This window comes from Panicum virgatum, chromosome 2K (genome assembly GCF_016808335.1).
Source record: "Panicum virgatum strain AP13 chromosome 2K, P.virgatum_v5, whole genome shotgun sequence".
In the NCBI taxonomy this organism is placed as follows: domain Eukaryota; kingdom Viridiplantae; phylum Streptophyta; class Magnoliopsida; order Poales; family Poaceae; genus Panicum; species Panicum virgatum.
The window spans coordinates 54,745,461-54,763,709 of record NC_053137.1 but is presented as its reverse complement, the minus strand read 5'-3'; the positions used below and the strand labels follow the sequence as shown (position 1 = coordinate 54,763,709).

General features: G+C 55.7%; 3 protein-coding genes and 1 pseudogene across 3 annotated transcripts; 2 read left to right on the top strand and 2 right to left on the bottom strand.

Annotated features, from left to right (window-relative positions):
- Nucleotides 1-1,053: 1,053 nt before the first annotated feature.
- On the bottom strand, nt 1,054-2,832 carry LOC120686186. Its single transcript, XM_039968361.1, has 3 exons — nt 2,355-2,832; nt 2,188-2,273; nt 1,054-2,103 (listed from the first exon to the last, which is right to left on the bottom strand). Exons 1-3 carry the CDS (start codon nt 2,479-2,481, stop codon nt 1,780-1,782), a joined length of 537 nt encoding a protein of 178 aa, XP_039824295.1. The 5' UTR covers nt 2,482-2,832; the 3' UTR covers nt 1,054-1,779.
- Nucleotides 2,833-7,005: 4,173 nt separating this feature from the next.
- On the top strand, nt 7,006-9,533 carry LOC120686172. The gene is made up of 2 exons (XM_039968347.1): nt 7,006-7,483; nt 8,934-9,533. Exon 1 carries the CDS (start codon nt 7,091-7,093, stop codon nt 7,457-7,459), a length of 369 nt encoding a protein of 122 aa, XP_039824281.1. The 5' UTR covers nt 7,006-7,090; the 3' UTR covers nt 7,460-7,483; nt 8,934-9,533.
- LOC120686166 (heavy metal-associated isoprenylated plant protein 5-like) lies at nt 7,739-9,444 on the bottom strand. Its single transcript, XM_039968335.1, has 4 exons — nt 9,313-9,444; nt 9,107-9,209; nt 8,865-9,016; nt 7,739-8,265 (listed from the first exon to the last, which is right to left on the bottom strand). Exons 1-4 carry the CDS (start codon nt 9,388-9,390, stop codon nt 7,927-7,929), a joined length of 672 nt encoding a protein of 223 aa, XP_039824269.1. The 5' UTR covers nt 9,391-9,444; the 3' UTR covers nt 7,739-7,926.
- Nucleotides 9,534-11,311: 1,778 nt separating the features above from the next.
- Nucleotides 11,312-12,359, top strand: LOC120686154 (annotated as a pseudogene).
- The last annotated feature ends 5,890 nt before the right edge of the window (nt 12,360-18,249 follow it).

Genomic DNA, 18,249 nt, shown 5'->3' with positions numbered 1-18,249 from the left:
TACCTTATCATTGCTGCATTTAGCTGCATTCTCATTTCAGTTTCATGTTACTTACATATAAGTACCATCGAATGAAAATTTCTCTAACTACGGTCACACTGATATCTATACCAGAAAAAGAGCAATGGTGCTACAGAGCTTGCAAAGTTTGCAACTCCAGAATAATACCAGGTGATGATGGACATTAGTGCACAACTCACGCAATCAATATGATTGGAAGTAAGAAAATTCCTCCATAACCAAGCTGTAACATAGATTCAGTTATTGATCATTAATTGGTTCTTTAACTGTATTTTCTATATGCTTCAGGTACAAAGTTTGTTTCATAGGCTCAGATGAGACTTATAAGTTCATGTTTTTCTAGAAAAAAGGGGTGGAGCTCATTGGGGAAAAAAATGCAGAGACCCTAAAGAAACAGTATGATCCAAGCACTATTCCACCTGAGATATCACAATGGATTACCCATAAATTCACTTTCGTAGTCAAAGTGCTATTCAAAAAAAAGTGTCAAAAACATGGAGCCTTCTTTTGAGGTTGTGATGATCAAAGACATGGAAAACAAGCAACACTACCAAACATCATACACAATGAATCTAATGATGATCTGCCACCACTGGTAACAATATCATCAAAGAAAAGATCAAGCAGGTGTAGCAAAGAAAAATTTATTGTTTAGTCCATATTTCATTAGTTTCTCTAATGCCAAGGTTGTAATCAATATGATATGTTGACAATTTCTCAGTGCCCAGTATTTCCATATTTCTTAAGTTAATCAATAATATGATAACTCACACCTAATGGCAGGGTTCACGGGGAAAAAATCAGTACGCATGCAAGAGATCTGAGATCTCAAAATTAGAGCTATGAAGCTGAAGTACCCATCCCAATTCCCAACCCACAACTACCTCACTTCACCAGATGAGATAGAAAAGGAGGGGCCATCTGCACTGCAACCAGCCTATATACTGGCCATACGCGGTAACGCCACGAGCATTTCTAGTAAGAAGTAAAGTGTACTTTTTTTACACATATCACACAATATTCACAGGTAAATGAAGCCAACTGTTATGAAACTGATAGTGAAGCAGACTCAAATACAAATAGGGTTCGCAACTCACATTCAAATATTTATTACAGAAACTCCAAATGTAAAAGGATCCACCTAGTAGCAATAAGCTTACAGAAACTTCAAGTATCAGCCAACAACATTGTTTGGGCAATTGCGTGCATCATGATCCACTACTTGCTTGCATTTTCGACACTTTCTTTTTTTTAACCTTCTCCTTGCTCTTCCTAATTCTTTTGGATCTCTCTTTCGACCTGATATCGTTTGGTGGATGTATATCGACTTCACTTGGAATTTCATTACCCAGGAAAGATTCATACTCATCATGTTTATCAACTCTCATAGCAGGTGTGATCTGTTGGAGAGGTTCTACTAGGTTGGACAAACTAGAATATAAAAAATCCATCCCTTGTTCAGAGCTCTTGGCCATTTGGATAAGATCTTCAAACTTGTTACGCGAATCTGAAATCTTTTTCCGCATTGCCACCTCCATAGGATCCTTCGGCTTTTCATCCAGTACATTACCTTCCTCATCAAAGAACGGTGCAGACCTTTTGCATTTTATCTCCCATCTCTTCATAATATAATTCGATGGCACCTCATTTTGCTTCTCGGCGCGAAGCTTCCGGTTGGATCTTAGCAAATGTCTCTTATCTGGCGACACGAAACCATGGCTGTGTTGCTCAACCATTGAAACAATTTGATACTTCTTGTCACCGCCAAGCTTTGACAACAATATGTGCCTGACATCCACATCTAGTTTCCATCACATCATGTGTCTTCCCATTTTTCCCAGATTCATCACTAGCATTTGTTATGTTCTCCTTTTTGTACCCTTCCCTTGAATAATAATACCTCTTGAATAATATTTCCTCATTTCCCTTCTTGTGCTGACCAACACGAACTGAGAAACCAACTTCATGTGCGTACGATTTGTAGAATTCCTCCACATCTTTGAGTGTATCAAAGATCATTCCAATTTTTGGCTTCAAATGTTCTTTCGAATTTGTGTTGATTGTGTCACTTGTACAAGAGACCTACGGAAGTTTACAATTGTATGAGCTATTAAGGAAATTACTCAAAGCCGAAATTGCCATGAAGATAATAGTAGAGCAACTTACTGATGTAGTTAAATGCTGAGGTGTGCTTGGACGTTCAAGGTGGGATTCAACTCCGGCGTCGACGGTGATGCCAGCATGATCATCCACTGCATCCATGCAGGCACGTTAGCACGATCAGATTAATTTTGATCAAAGAGAGTAACGCCGCCATGAATGGCTGACACTACCAACGCTGGAGTTCACGTCGCGGACGGCCGATGGCTCCATGGCGGACAGGCTTCTGTTGGAGATGGCGCCGATTCCCGATGACGCAGCTCCAAACTCCATGGCGTGGCGGGCGGCCGCCGGCTCCATGGCGGACGGCCGGACCACGGGCTGTGCGACGAGTGCGGCGGCGCTGGACGAGTCGAGGCCGGCAGTGCTCGTACGTGACGGCGGCGCCTAGGTCATGCACGGAGGCGGCAGTGCTGTTCGTGTAGGGCACAGAACGGAGGCAGGCGCGCGGTGCAGTTCACGTCGCGGTGCTGTGGAGGGCGCCGGCGCTGTCGAGGGAGGCGGCGGCGACCCTACGGCATGACTCCGCTTGGCAGGATAGGACGGCGGCGGCGGCGGGTCGAGTCCGGCGGCGGCGCCCCCGGGATTTCGGAACGGCGCCTGGGACACCGACCGTCGCGAACTCGCGATGATTCGCGTGGGGGCGACGAAACGGCATTGGGGATAACGGACGGAGGGGCCGGAACGCAAAAACGCCAGGGAACGTGGGGAGAGGCGGGCGGTTAAATGAAAAACTTCCCTACCTCTATCCATCCAGTGCCCTACATCAAGATCCTGTGGTCTATGTGAAAGTTTTTAAAGTTTACACAAGAAAATTCTGGAAGGTTCCAGATGAGAAAGCAGCCTAGGAATCGGAGCGTAGCAAGCGGAGAGGGTCAGTTCGGGGTTCAGATACCCCGCCCAAGAATGCAGCGCACGAGCAGGCGCGCTCTCCTGTCGTCCCCTTGCAGGTTTGCAACACCACGGATCACAGGCTCACAGCTCCCACTCCTTCGCGCTGTAGCGCCGCGACGGATGCCTGAGCCGCGCCGTCCGTCGGGGCGTCGGAGGAGAGGCGGCGGCTTCTGGTCGGAAGCAAGGAGCTCCTGCTTGACGGACCACGACGTCTCGCTGACCACGGGCTCTGCGGTGTTAGGATGCGGCTCCTGCTGCTGCGGCTGGGCTGCCGGTCGTTCGCGGGCAGTGGCTCCTGCAGGGGTCCAGGCGGCGGGTTCGCGGCGACAGGGGCCTGCTGGCTCCGCCGTCCGATCTTCCTCCCACCGCGCCCGCCCCGCGCGGGCACGACGCCGCTGCAACACAAGAAGGTGGCGGCGCCACACAGCAGCAGCGCCACGGCGCAGCACGCGCGCGGCAAGGCGGCGGGCGAGGTGGTGGAGGGCGTTCCGCGGCGCGAGGAGGGCGCCCAGGCCCAGCACGAGGACGGCACGCGCTGCGACGGCGAGACCTCCTCGGCGTCATCCTCCGCCATAGGGCGAGCACGCCTGGTGGCTACGAGAGCTTCGACCTGGTTCGTCGTCCGTCGATCGGTCTCTCCGCAGCTCCGGATCAAGATATGTACCCGTAGCTACATACGGACGCTCGCGTGTCGATACATCGTCCTCGGCTCGGACTCGTGTTACTACGGTGGTGTGACCGTCGAGAGCCACTCGGTCACCCTCCCACCCGAGCTGTAAAATTCTGACACACTAAACACTTTTGGAGCTAAGGAATAAGAAACACGGGAAAGGAAAAAAAAATATGTAGAAATAGGAGGATGGTGGGTGTACAAATTAAACGTAGGAATAAGATGTACACGAACAGCCATATACCGGAGTCACAAACTAAAGTGCTAAAATTAAAGAGCTCATGAACATGCGAAAATTAATTGCAAACTTGCTTGTGCCGATCAAGCACCACGAGACCAACCGATTTACCAAAAAAAAGAAAAGAATCATCTAGCTATTTTGTTTTGAAGGATTTGCAGAAGCATTGCACTGTCATTTGACGAGAGCATGCTGATATTACATAGAAACTAAATCCCCTCAAACTAGTAGACCAAGCTATCGCATACTATTGAACTAGTAGACCAAGCTACGGACCAGGACGACGCGGCTGTGTTAATAAAAATAATAATCGTCGTCCGCCGGCTCCGACGAGTCGTCGTCGTCGTTGTCGGCACCGCCGAGATACACTCCCCAGCAGAAGGAGGCGGCGCCGGCCAGGGCGCCGCCGCACGCGGCTAGGCCTGGCCCGATGACGGTCCCCATGCCGACGGCCGCCACGCACGCCGTGGCGAGGCTCACGGTGATGTTCCCCTTGAGCGACAGCGGGTACTCCGCCTCCTCCTCCGCCACCTCCATGAGCTTCATGGTTGCGAGCGGACGGCCGGTCAGGTCAGGTTCTGACGTGCCGCGGTGCCGCCGCCGCCGCCTCGCGATCTGCCTCCCTGTCGAGCTCGCCGCCGCCCTGACAGAGAAACTCGCCTAGCTCCGTGCTAGCGCCCTGTCAGCCTTCATGAGTTGGCATCAAGCCTCTCGCGCGTCCACTATTTATGAGAGCTTCGAGTCGATCTGCCTGGAGTCTGTCCGACTCGGTTTCGATCGGCGGCCGTGGCAGACGTTACTCGGACAGGGACACCGGAAGCAAGACTTGTTGGCATCGTGTCCAACTCCAACACTTGGTCGAATCGAGCACTGATGGCAGGACGGACTACAGAGAGCCAGGTGGTGATGAAGAAAACAACCCGGGCCAACAGAAGTGCCAGAAACAGAAGGATCTCTGTTTTTTTTTTCCTTTCGGGTAGAAGGATCTCTGTTTTAAGGACAGAAAAGCTGAACAGCACAAGGATCGATGCGGTTAATTAGTTTTGCTTCCGTTCCTTTTATTTTATTTTATTTTATTTTATTTTATTTGCTTCCTCTGAGTCTCTGACTGCGTCCATCTCGGCTTCGCCAGATCGCTTGCACTAATTGTCTACTGCATGAAGCGCATGCGGTGCTGCCTGTTGAAGTACATGAAGTTTGTGAAGCTCTCGAACAAAGACTGTTAAAAGAAAGTCTGTTAGAACTTAGAAATGCTTATTTGCTTATAACGGTTTCTTCCAGGATCAATTCATTTCAGGCCTTGGGAGCGGATGTGGAAGAATTGGGGCCCATGTGATCTTTCAAAAAAAAAGAGAGTTGGGGCCCATGGAAGTGTTGCTTATTTCTTTGGTTGCTAATGCACAAAAAATGCTGCACTGCAGATCGTCTAGCGTGGAGGGGTTTGGCTCATCCGGAGCACTTGCCGCACTGTGATCAGGTTGACGAAACAATTGGCCACCTGCTAACTGAATGTGTCTTTGCAAAGAAAATTTTGGTTCAGCCTTTTGAAGTCTTTTTGCCTCCAATCCCTCATCCCCGTAGCCCTCTCCTGAAGATTGGTTATCTGATGAGTGGTGTTGTAAAGCAGGTGAATCAACTAATGGCATGGTGCAGAAGGGATCCAACTCTCTCATCTCCCTTGGAACCTTGACACTCTGGTAGAAGCATAGGAACCATTGCGTCTCTGACGGTCCAGCGCCGAACATGGCAAAAATACAGTATGCTACAAAACACCACTAGCTGAATGTTTAGTCATATTTCAATTTCAGAAAATGAGGAGGTTGTTGGGCAAAGGAATGGTCCACGAGGTTGCTGTGTTTTCTGCTTATCATAATCATCGTGGAGCTTATTCTGCGATTCCTGACTGTATATGGTTACCATATTATCTGACGACGTATGTCTTTCCAACAAGTCTCTGAACTGCGACTCTCCATTTCCACGAGCACTGTGATTATCTTGATCCATACTGCTTCTCTGCTGAAGCTATGTTTGGTTTGAACAGATCAGCTTACCATTTACACAGCAGTTTGTTGTTACACAGATGTGAAAGAATAACCGTGCCACATGAGTTGTTTTGTTTTTTGCATAACGAGTAACCAAACAGTGAAACAGAACGTCCATCCTCGTTGCCTTCGGAAAATAAACTGTCGAGAGGATCGAACAATTTTCAACTGGCCAACTGAGATTGAGTTCTTTGAGCAACTGCCAATGTGCATAGCCAAAACACAACGGAATATACCACACGAGTTTTACGATTACGCTAACAGGAGTTTTAGCCAATCGCAATCAATCATCGCAAGCAGGCGAAGGCGACCATAACTGTGCCTACCAACGTGAAGCGCTTACTCCTCCTTGCATATCCAGTTGGCAGCTAATGGTACGGAGGCTTGGGCTTCTTCTTCAAGTGCTTGATCCATCGCCGGGCGACGGGGTACCAGACCACCGGGTGCCTCCAGACGACGACGGCAGCAGCGAAGAAGCCGACCGTGGCGGTCTGCCAGCAGAGGTCTCGGGCGATGCTGCGGGTGAGGAACCCCAGCACCAGGAACGCGCACCCAAACGCCAGGAACCAGGTGATGTCGTTGAGCGCCATCCTCAGCTCGGACTCCGACGCGGCGCGCGCCATCTCCGACGGCCCTGCGAGGTGGCGGTCGGGGCGCAGGAGCGGGAGACGGCGGAGGAGTCGCGGTGGGAGGGGCCGTCGCGGTGGGGGAGGGAGGCGGAGCGGAGGCAGCCGCCGTCGGTGGAGGTGGAGGCGGTGGTCGCCGCCTCGCCGGGGGCGGGGGCCGGCGCCGGAGGCAACGACAGCAGACGGACGGGCGCGAGTGGAACCGCTCGGGAAAGGAGTAAATAGGCCGAGGCCGCCGCGGCGGATGGGGCCTGGGCTGAAACTAGGCCCATGGTCTGGGCTACCGAATGGGCTCTGAGTCGGTCAGCCGGCCCGGCCCATATTGAGAGGGGAGAGGCCTCATCACCTCCGGCGCCGCCGCGGCGATCACCCAATTCCAGCTTGCAGCTTCCTCCGCCGTTGGGAGAGAGCCTAAGCCGGGAGGGGAGGCCACGGATCCATGTCCCTCGCGAAGCGCTACGTGCTGCGCCTCTTCATCTCGCTCAAGTACGTGACGGCGAACGTGGTGGACCGGCAGAGCGGCCGCATCGTGACGACCGCCTCGACCGCGGAGCGGCCGCTGCGGGAGGGGCTGGAGTGCGGCCGCGCCTGCAACGCCAAGGCGGCGGCCGCCGTCGGGGAGGTGCTCTCCATGCGGCTCAAGGTAGACGGCCTCGCGCGGGAGCCCATACACGCCGACGCGGCCAAGGAGGTCGCCAAGAAGGGGTTCAAGAACCAGACCAAGGTCTGGGCCATCCTCAACGCGCTGCGCAACCACGGGGTCAACCTCCACATCGACGACGACGGCGACCACAGGCGGCACGTCTGAAGCAATCATCAGTTCAGCTCACCAGTTTGTTCCTTGAACTCTATCTGTTTTTGCTCTTCGCCTCTTTGTAACCTCAATGTGTATGATAGTACGAGGATGAATTGAAGTTTGGAGGTTAGTGTGTGGCATGGAACTTCTATATGTGATTTTCCCTTTTGATATCATCTCAGCTACTTAATTTAACCACCTATATAGATACTACCAGAAAAAGGGGGAAAATGAACGAGCTATTTCACCAACAACACCAAGCGTGAGAAATTGATAATTACCTCAGTGGGATGGAATCATGGAAACTAATATTTAGTGGTGTTTTGGTAGTTCAAACAGCGTTGGACAGGATTGATAGATAACTTTTACTTGCTAGGTGGGAAGACAACTAAACCACAGAGCACCTTCACAAAACATGGTGCTATGGTGTCAACTAGCAGAACGCTCACAGAAATAGAACGGCTGCATAAATTTACTAGTTAATCGTATGGTGACTGACTGAGTGCCTCCAGGTTCTTATATGCTTTGAGCTGATTGAAAGCACTATCCAGCAGAGCCTTCTTACTGCTTTTGATCACTTTCCTTGACTGTGTGAGCTCACTCTTGGCTGCATTCAGCTCATTCTCCAGGTTCTTGATCTTCAGGACATCCCTGACCTTCTCAAGGCCCTTGATCTTCTCCTCGATCAACTGTAGGCTCTTATGATCATGCTGACCTACTGGTGGCTCTAGAGCCCAGGACATCTCATCTTGTAATGGTGGAGCTGAGGGTGTAGTGTGCCAAGCTCTTGAACTGCTTCCTAGGATCACTACCATTTTCTGCAACAAGTGGAACAAAGTAGAGTGCTAGTTTCACTTAGGCCCCGTTTGGAACCTTGTAATTGAATTCCATTATAATAATCATAATTTAGGCACAAATCTATTAAGTTAACATGATCATATACGGAATATATTTGTATACTATTATTTGTCGTATAAAGGAGTGAGCCAAAGAGCATGCTAAAAGTTATGGAATTGAAACATAGCTTGGTGGTGTATAAAATCAATTTCCATCTCCCAACCTATGAATTTAGGATAGGCTTATATCTAAACTTTAGAAAGTGGTTGGAAAGTGGTGGGATGTCAAATTCTAAGCCAATAGCCTAGTTTATTAAGTGAATTTCAATTCCTCCAAAATGAGAGGATCCAAACGGCCCCTTAGGGAAATGTGGCGAAAACATGAAATTAGGATCTCTTTAACTCCCTGGACTGCTAAAATTTGTTCAGATTCAGTGTTTGTCAACATGGGGTTCAGTCAAATCCGTGTTAATTTTTTTGCAAATCTGTGTCACACACTGTCCATTATCTCCCCAATTACAGTTTCCAGCGGAAATCAAAGTATATATATCAAAAGACTTTCATCTGGAAACTCAAAGTACCTGGTTGCGATTCTCAATTGCTGGATCAGGATTGACAACTTTGACACTCTTCTTTGTCTTCTTCTTCAGCCAGTGGCAGACCTCTGTTGGATCCACCTTCCCAACCACCGTGACAATCCCAGTGGCAACATCCCCTACCGAAGTTTCGATTCCTATGGTGCAACGATGCGAAATGTGTCAGAAATGGTTACCAGAGTCTTCAGAAAGAAATAAACTGCGAAGAACAGTGAGCCACGCTGTACCCCTGAGACTCCCAATGGACGCCATGGCCTTCTCGACTTTCTTGACGCAGCCAATGCAGCGGCACTGCATCTCGACCTGGAGCTTGAACCGCCTGGCCCCCTCCTGTGGATTGAAGAACCAAATCCATCTGTCACTCCTGAGCCCTGACGAAAAGACCCAGCAGAGGAAGAAGAAGAAGATGATGATGAAGATGAAGCCCCCTCACCGTCCACATGGTAGATTCTCGAGTCTCTTCTGTGATGCTGTTCGCACAGTGGGCAAGGGTCGTTTTAAATAGATGCATCGGGTGTTGACTGGTGAGTGCACGCCACCTGTCGCTTCGTTCGTTGGTCAGCTGCCAGTTAATGGGAGGGAGCGGGGTTCCATGCAGTTTTGTGAATCAGAGGAGCCACCGGTTGGCATGCTTGATTGACCTGACCGTTCACACTAACTGGTGTTTCATCCGGACTCGGATTGAGTGACATTGCTATAGCATGTCACCATGTGACATTGGAGCCCTCTGACGCGTTGGAAACAAATCGGACGGTCTGCTGCGCCGGCCCACCCAAAGACCTCCGTTTTCACCCGCCGCTCCGTTCTCATCCCGTCGCGAGCGGGAGCCTCCTCCCGTTTTCAACTGCGCCGCCGAGCACGTCAGCCCAGAGCGCGTCCGTCCGCGCGCCGCTCCTCCTCAACCCACAGCCGCCGGCAGCTGCTAGGAGGGGAGCCTCCGCCGCCGCCGCGGGAGTCCGCCGTGGCCGTTGCTGTGGGAGGCCGGGGCCGCTGGTGCGGGACTCCGATCCGCCGGGGTCGTTGCCGCGGCAGGCCGCCAAGGACCCCGCCGAGGACGCCGCATACGGACTGGGGACCGGCGCCGCGGGAGTCCTCCAGGGCTGCCGTCGCCGGGCGCTGCTGCGCGCGTTGAGGTGGCCGCGGTGGCCTTGCCGCCGCGAGCAGAGGAGCGGCCGGCCACTGGGCCTGCCCTCGCGCGGGTGGCGGCGGGCCGGCATAGCTCCGACGCCCGAGTCCTAGGCCCGCTCCTCCACGAGCGCAGCGCGGCGGCGGACCGGCCACCTCCCCAATCGCATCGACCCGCCTCTTTCTCCAGCGGCCTCCCGCAACAGTCTCCCCAATTCCCGCGGCGGCGGCCCCAGCGGGCTCGCAGCGGCGCCCCCTGCAGCCTCCCGCGACGGCGCCCCAGTCGCGCCGGGACGACGGGCACGGTGGCCTCCCGCGGCGGCACCCCAGTCGCGCCGGGACGACGGGCACGGTGGCCTCCCGCGGCGGCGCCCGCCCGCTCACCTGCCTGGAGTGGCGCCTGCTCGCTTGCCCAGTCCTCGCACGGCGTCCGCCCGTCCCCTGCCTCGCGCGGGGGCTTGCGCGGGGTGGCGGGAGCAGCGGCGCGGCGCGCGCGGGGGTAAAAACGGGTCCGCTCGTCGGATTTGGGCACGACGGGGTGGGGAAAACGGGGTGCTGCCGCCGGATCGCGACGGAGGGCCTTCTCCGACCACGGCGGCGGCCGGACGCGGTCGAGCCGAGCGCGGGTGGGAACGGGGGCGGCGCCGCGGGCGGGTGCTGGCCATGCGGCTTTGGGCGTCCATGGCGGCGCCAGGCGCGGGGGAGGAGCTTGCGGCGAGGCTCCCAACGGCGGCGGCCTGCCTCTCCCGCGGTCGATTGGCGCGAGCGCGGGGCGAGAGGCGAGCGGCGAGGCGCGGGATTAGCGAGCGGCGGGCGAGATTGGCGAGCGCGAGCACCGGATTGGCGTGAAAACAGAGTTCTGCAGTTGGGGCCAGTGCATCAGCCGTTCGATCCTCTTTCAACGTTCCAGATGGAGGCAATGTCAAGCCGTGACATGCCTATGGCATGTCACCCAATCTGGATCCGTTTCATCCAGTCTTCATGTTCTGATCGTCACGAATGTACAGTTATTTTCAGGAAAAAAAAAAGAAAAATAATGTCTTCATGTTCTGATCGTCACCATGTGCTTCGAAGGAAGGGGAGATACTGTGTACGTGTGGCTCAAAACAAAACAAAACAAAAACCTTCCTTTTCATCTGGCATGGGATATAATAATAGTGTAATTTTACACTGTCTGTTTCGTGTTTGTTTTATGATGTTTGCCCTGGGTGTAAAACCGCCATGCTGGCATTTTCCCATCCTGCATTGCTGCTGCGGAAGCGATGGGCAAAAAAAACACGAGAAAAGAATATCACGAAAGCCTCTCATGGGCTTCCTTGTAGCAGAATTTGGCCCATATAATACTTGTGCGCAGCCCAATCACGTTTCGGCCCAAAATAAACAATACAGTGCCCCCAGCCTTGGCTGATACCCGGACAAAGGAAAAAAGCACAAGCAAAATGTCTCGCCGGCGACGAGGAGGCTCCGACTCCGACGGCGATGACGACAGCTTCCTCTACCGGTACCCTCTCCCCTCCGCCGCCGCATCTTCGAGCGCCCCCGGGGGAGGCGGCGGCAAGCCCCGGGGCGGGGGCGGCGGCGGAGGCGGGGGATCCGGTGGCCTCGCGCCGTCCAAGTCGACGGTGTACGTGTCCAACCTGGACTTCGCGCTCACCAACTCCGACCTCCACCTCCTCTTCTCCCGCTTCGGCCGCGTCGCGCGCGTCACCGTCCTCAAGGACCGCGACTCCCGGCGCAGCCGCGGGGTCGCCTTCGTCCTCTTCGTCCGCCGCGGGTCGCCGCGGCCGCGGCCGCCGAGATGCACGGCAAGGTGCTCAACGGGCGCACGCTCTCCGCCTCCATCGCCGCCGACAACGGCCGCGCCGCGGAGTTCATCCGCCGCCGCGTGTACCGCGACAAGTCGCGGTGCTACGAGTGCGGCGAGGAGGGGCACCTCTCCTATGAGTGCCCCCGCAACCAGCTCGGGCCCCGCGAGAGGCCCGCGCCGTCTAAGAAGTCGCGCCGCGGCGGCGGCGGCGGCGGTGGTCGAGGGGGCGGTGGGGTTGCCTGGCACTCCGACGACGACGAGGAGGCCGCCGCCACGGCGTTCGAGGACGACAGGTGGGCGTCGGTGGTGGATACGAGGGGAGAGGAGGAGAAGTCGGCTGGGAAGGATGAGGGGAAGGCGAAAGCGGCGAGGAAGGAGAAGAGGAAAGGTTACTTCAGTGACGAGAGCGACGAGGAAGACGACTAAGGTTCAGTGTTGCTAGCGTTTCTGTGATTTGACAAGAGATCTAAGGCGATCAGCAGCTTACGTTTGTATCCTAGCTTCTTCAAATTTCACAAGTTAATTGATGTAAGATTACTTGCTACAAACTTCTTGTCATTAATGAAGGGAATAATTGTTGTATTCCTCCAACCTTAAATGGGTGGGTATATATAAAATCTATACATGGACCTTCTAGGTGGGCCTCTATACACATGGGCTCAATATACTCCAACACCCCCCCACAGTCTGAACTACCGGAGCAGTGGTGTTCACGACTGGACAACAAGAAAGCTAACAACCCCCGCAGTCTGAACAACCGACGCAGCGGTGTTCAAGACTGGACAAGATGGGAGTACAAATAGAGTACAAAGAGCAAATACCCCCGGTAGCCACAACTAGCCACCGGCTACGTTGAGGCTGGATCGAAACTCCGAGAAGGTCGATGAGGGCAGCCCCTTGGTGAAGATGTCAGCAAACTGGGAGGTAGTCGGGACATGGAGTACCCGAACATCGCCGATTGCGACTCTGTCGCGCACGAAGTGTAGGTCGATCTCCACGTGCTTCGTCCGCTGATGCTGGACGGGGTTAGTGGAGAGATACACGGCGCTGACGTTGTCGCAGTAGACGACCGTACTCTTGGCGAGCGGGCTGTGGAGCTCCGCCAAGAGCTGTCGTAGCCAGGACGCCTCCGCCACGCCGTTAGCGACAGCCCGGTACTCCGCCTCGGCACTGGAGCGGGAGACAACCGGCTGCCGCTTGGACGACCAGGAGACCAGGTTGCCGCCCAGGAAGACGGCGTAGCCAGAGGTGGAGCGACAAGTGTCCGGGTAGCCAGCCCAGTCAGCGTCGGTGTAGACCACCAGCTCAGCAGAGGACGAGCGGTGAAGCACCAGGCCGAGGTCCACAGTGCCACGGACGTACCGGAGGAGACGCTTCAGCGCAGCAAGGTGTGACTCCCGGGGATCATGCATATGGAGACAGACCTGCTGAACAGCGTAGGTGAGGTCCGGCCTGGTGAAGGTGAGGTACTGCAAAGCGCCGGCCAGACTCCGGTAGGCAGTAGGATCAGCCACCGGATCACCCAGATCAGCAGACAGCTTCGCCTGAGTGTCGACTGGAGTGGAGCAGGGCTTGCAATCAGTCATCCCAGCCCGCTCCAGAATATCGAGGGCCTGGGACGCCATCCGCCGAGTCACCATGGAATGGATATGCCGAGGATCCCGATGGATGACCGGCGGGTGATACACCTCCGGCTCGGCTCGAGAGGGAGCCGATGGAGGCGGCGGCGGTGACGGCTCCGGTGTCGGCGTTGTAGGAGCCTCCGGAGCAGGAGGCGGTGCCGGTGTCGACGCCGAACGACGCCGGTACACCTGCACAGGCTCAGCGTACCGCTGCGGCGCCGGGTTCGGTGCCGAGCGACGCCGGTACACCTGCACCGGCTGAGCGTACCGCTCAGGTGCAGGGGAAGGCACCGGGGCTGCGCGTGGCGCAGCGGGAGACACTGGGTCCGTGCGCGGCACGACCGGAGGTCCGGGGGCCGCGCGTGCCGCAACCACGGGCACCGGGGCCGCGCTAGGCGCAGCAGGGATCACCGGAAGCGGTGCCGATACGCCGGGAAAACCTGCAGGAAAAGAACAGACAGGTAACGGTGTCTGAACCACCGGGTCAGTCGGAAACAGAGACGCGAGCTCGGGATCAGAAGAAGGTGTGGAGGAGGCGGAGTAGGAGAAATCCGACTCGTGGAAGACGACGTGTCGGGAGATCAGAACACGGCGAGAGGTGAGGTCAAAGCATCAGTACCCCTTGCGGTAAGGGGAGTACCCGAGGAACACACAACGAGTCGAGCGGGGCGCCAGCTTGTGAGAAGCGGTGGCGGAGGTATTAGGGTAACACGCACACCCGAAGACCCGAAGGTGGTCGTAGCGAGGAGGGGTACCGAAAAGAGCGTGGTGTGGAGTGAGAGCAGGAGAAGCAGTGGACGGAAGGCGGTTGAGCAGGTAGGTGGCGGTGTGGAGGCTCTCAGCCTAGAAGCGCGGTGGGAGAGAAGCCTGGATTAGAAGGGTGCGCACGACGTCGTTCGTCGTGCGAATCATCCGCTCAGCCTTGCCGTTCTGAGGAGAGGTATACGGACAAGACATACGCAGCTGAACACCCCGAGACATGAAGAAAGACCGGGAGGTGGAGTTATCGAACTCCCGCCCGTTGTCACACTGGACTGGCCTTAACGGTGAGGCCGAACTGAGTGGACACCCAGGCAAAGAAGTGGAGGAGGGTGGGGAAGGTCTCAGACTTGGCGCGCAAAGGGAAAGTCCAAGAGTAATGAGAAAAATCATCAACAATGACCAGATAATATCTATAGCCAGACATGCTGAGTACAGGAGATGCACACAGGTCACAGTGAATGAGATCAAAAGCATGCGCAGCATGCGAAGAAGAAAAAGAAAACGGAAGTCTAACATGACGACCTAACTGGCATGCATGACAGAGGTGCTCAGCAGGAGCCCTAGTACATGGAACATCGGTACTACGGCGGAGCTGAGCCAAAACGTCGCGACCGGGGTGACCAAGCCGGCGGTGCCAGGTGGTGGAAGAAGGCGTCACGACAAAAGCAGAAGACGAAGAAGCCGAAGGCGAGGCAGCGGAAGCAGGAAGCCGAAGAGTGTAAAGGGGCCCCGGGCTGTCACATCGGAGGAGCGGACGCCGGGAAGCCGAATCCTTCACAGTAAGATCAGAGGAGTCAAATTTGATAGAACATGAGTTGTCAGCAGTAAACTGGCGAATAGAAAGAAGGTTGTGAACCATTTGAGGAGCAACAAGAACATTAGGAAGACGAGGAGCAGAACCCACGGCGGTGACAGGAAGGCAAGACTCATCACCCACCATGATAGAAGAAGGACAAGAGGAGTGTGGGGGTCGGATAGAAGAGGATACCAGCATCGGGAGTGGTGTGGAACGAGGCACCCGAGTCGGCGATCCACTCGGTGCTGGTCGGCGGCGTCAGTCCCATGGTGCTGAAGGACTGCGCCAGAGCGGCCTGGTCCCACCCCCCAGGCCAGGTCGGCTGCTGGCTGGGCTGAGTGGGCGGGGTTCAGGACGGCGCGAAGAGTGGAGCAGCGCCGGTGAACATGGCCGCCGGCTGGAGCTGAGGACGAGGCCCCCCTCCCGGGCCCTGAAATGGCCACATCGAGATGCGCCCTGACCATGGGTTGCTTGAAAGGATGGCCAGGGCGTACCTCCAGCGGCAGAGGCAGGAGCAGGAGCCGGAGCCGGTGTCGGCACGCCCCGACGGCCCCCACCGGTACCGGTGCTCCCAGAAGCAGGGCCACCAGTGCCACCACCACCACCACGTCCCCCTCGCCGGCGACGTCCACGGCCCCCCCTCCTCCGGTCTGTCTGGCTGGAGTAGCTCCAAGGAGGGAGGTGGCAGGAGCAGCGGAGGAGGTCGGTGGAGCAGCAACGAGCGCGGCGGGGGCGGGCGAGGACGATCCGGGCGCGAGACCCCGTGTGATCTCCTCGAGGGTGAGGTCATCCCGGACCTGCAGAAAGGTGGGGAAGGGCCTCTGGCGGGCGATCCAGCCCTTCAGGTGGTCGTAGGTGCTGCTCAGGCCCCGCAGGACATTGAGCACCAAGACCCGATCGGACACCAGATCCCCGAGGTCGTGAAGAGCATCGGCCATGCTCTTCATCCGCCGGCAGTACTCACCGACGGAGAGGTCCCCCTGCACGAAGGTGCGGAAGGTGGCGTCGAGCTGGAGGGCGCGGTACTCGGCGTTGCCGAGGAACTGCCCATCGAGCGCCACCCAGGCCTGCCGCGCGGTGCCGCCGTGGGTCCTGACGAGGTCCTGGAGATCTAGGGAGATGGTCACAAAGATCCAGGACATGGCGACGCTGTCGAAGGCGTAGCCAGGCCACGTCCCGTGCCTCGATCGGCGAGTCGACGAGGACGTGGTCGTCGAGGGCGTAGCGGTGGAGGGTGAGGAGGACCTGGTCCCGCCAACGGCCGTAGGAGGAGGACACGAGGTCGAGGAGGACGGAGACCAGGGCCCTGATGTTCTGGACGCCGGCGGCCTGGAGGTGGAGCTGGGCGACCATGGGGTCGGTCGGGTCGTACCGGGCTCCAGATCCAGCGGGCGGGGCCTGGTGGGAGGAAGAGGCGCCGTGCTCGGGGTCGACGGGCTAGCCGGAGGAGACGCGGAGGAAGCGCTCCGCCTCGGCGACCCGGAGAGCGAGGGCGTCAGCCGTGGCGCGCTCGCGCTCCCAGGCGAGGGCAGCCACGCGGACCCGCTCCTGGGCTGCCGAAGCCTCCGACTTGGCGGCGAGGAGGGCCGCGGCGCATCCGCGGGGGCCATCCCGAGGCCCAACCACGCGGGATCGAGTGCGGCGGCGTCGGCGGTGGCGGCCTGCTTGCCCGCAGCGATCGCGGCGCGGTGGGCCACAGCGGCGGCGGCGGCCGCATCACCGGCCAGCGGCTGCAGCAGGGGCTGCAAGGGGCCGGTAGCACCCCCCACGCCCCCTGCGCCCGCGCCCCCTGCGCCTGCGCCAGCAGTGGCGGCGGCGGCGGCAGGGGCGTGCTGGGCAGTGGCGGCGGCGTCCGCGGCTCCCCCCGCGCCCCCTGCGCCCGCGCCCGCAGTGGCGGCGGCGGCGGCAGGGGTCTGCAGGGCGGGAAGAGGAGGAGGCGGGCCGCCCGCGCCGGGAGGGCCTGTGCCGGCGGCTGCAGCCATCGCGACCGCGGCGTAGGCCGGCCGCGGGCCTCCCAGGGCGTGCAGCGCGGCTGCAGCAGAGGAGTGGAGGGGCCAGACGGCGGCGGCGCCCAGCGCGCCCGGCGCAGCACTCCTCGAGCCCGGAGCAGAGGAGGAGGAAGGGAGGAGAGGGGAAGGAAGGGGGCCGGCGGCGCCGGCGGCAGGTGCTACGGGCTGGGAGGCTAGGAGGGAGAGAGGAACCCTAACCCTAGATGGGTGGGTATATATAGAACCTATACATGGGCCTCTAGGTGTGCCTCTATACACATGGGCTCAATATACTCCAACAGTCATCCCTGTATTGTTCCTGTGATTACTATAATTGGTTTGAACAAGCCCATGGTTTGGCTGCTATTGCTTGCTGATAAACTTGCTATTAAGAAAAGAAATAGTTGATTGTTTGTCAATTTTAGATCTAGCAGCCAAATGCTTTTCAAAACTGCTGATCATCATACTTATATTACCAGTGTCCTAGCTTCCATGATTTTGTGAAGGACTTTCTTTTTGCTTCTAGTAGCTTGTTGCCATCTATATGATGGTTGCGGGTTGTGTATGCTTGGCTGAACATCTTAATTACATCTCCTGTATTGTTGTATTTTATAAATTCTTTTCTCTCTCTGATTAAATTTTCATATATCACTAAGGTTCATTTGTTGCAATAAATAACTTTGCATACTACCTAGACTGCGAGTGGACACAAAGGTAGGACTTTTTACCTAGCTTATGGTTAACTTATATACAACTCAGCTTGTATCTGGAACAGTCTCAAATTGGACTACTCTTTTTTTTGTTGCTATCATTTGGGTCTTACTTTTCATCATGTGGTAAAAATGTTGTGTTCTGATACCATTGTATTTCTGTTGCAGTTTCTTGTGTTTTATAGTGGAACACAAGACTGTTTTCATGTAGTTAAATTGATACCTTACCGGTTAGATTTTGTAATGTCCAGGGCTTTAATGTACAGTATGCAGTATGCAGTATACAGTTAAAAAAGGTTGAATATGCTATTCTTGTGGCATTGTTAGTTGGTTACTACATTCTTCTTGTTTATGAGTAAGTGAGCTGTGTTTAGGACTATAACTGCAACTGTTGCAGAACCAAGTTGAAAACGGTTGGAATAAACAATGTTTGGATCTCTTTGCCTTAAGCTTGACCAGCAAATCTATCCTGTCAAGAATACGAGGTGCTGAAATGTGTTGTAGTCTTGTAGATATCCTGGTTTGGAAGAAAAGTGTGGATCTTGGAACTGTAAGGATGT

Bases quoted from the DNA above. Each gene is read 5' to 3' on its own strand.
- LOC120686186 (XM_039968361.1), bottom strand. From the start codon at position 2,481: ATGGAGCCGGCGGCCGCCCGCCACGCCATGGAGTTTGGAGCTGCGTCA. The intron at 2,274-2,354 runs GTAGTGTCAGCC...GCATGGATGCAG, and splicing joins CGACGTGAACTCCAGCGTTG to TGGATGATCATGCTGGCATC. The intron at 2,104-2,187 runs GTAAGTTGCTCT...AAACTTCCGTAG, and splicing joins CTCAGCATTTAACTACATCA to GTCTCTTGTACAAGTGACAC.
- LOC120686172 (XM_039968347.1), top strand. From the start codon at position 7,091: ATGTCCCTCGCGAAGCGCTACGTGCTGCGCCTCTTCATCTCGCTCAAG.
- LOC120686166 (XM_039968335.1), bottom strand. From the start codon at position 9,390: ATGCATCTATTTAAAACGACCCTTGCCCACTGTGCGAACAGCATCACA. The intron at 9,210-9,312 runs GTGAGGGGGCTT...TTCAATCCACAG, and splicing joins GAGAATCTACCATGTGGACG to GAGGGGGCCAGGCGGTTCAA. The intron at 8,266-8,864 runs GTACTTTGAGTT...CACTTGTTGCAG, and splicing joins CAATTGAGAATCGCAACCAG to AAAATGGTAGTGATCCTAGG.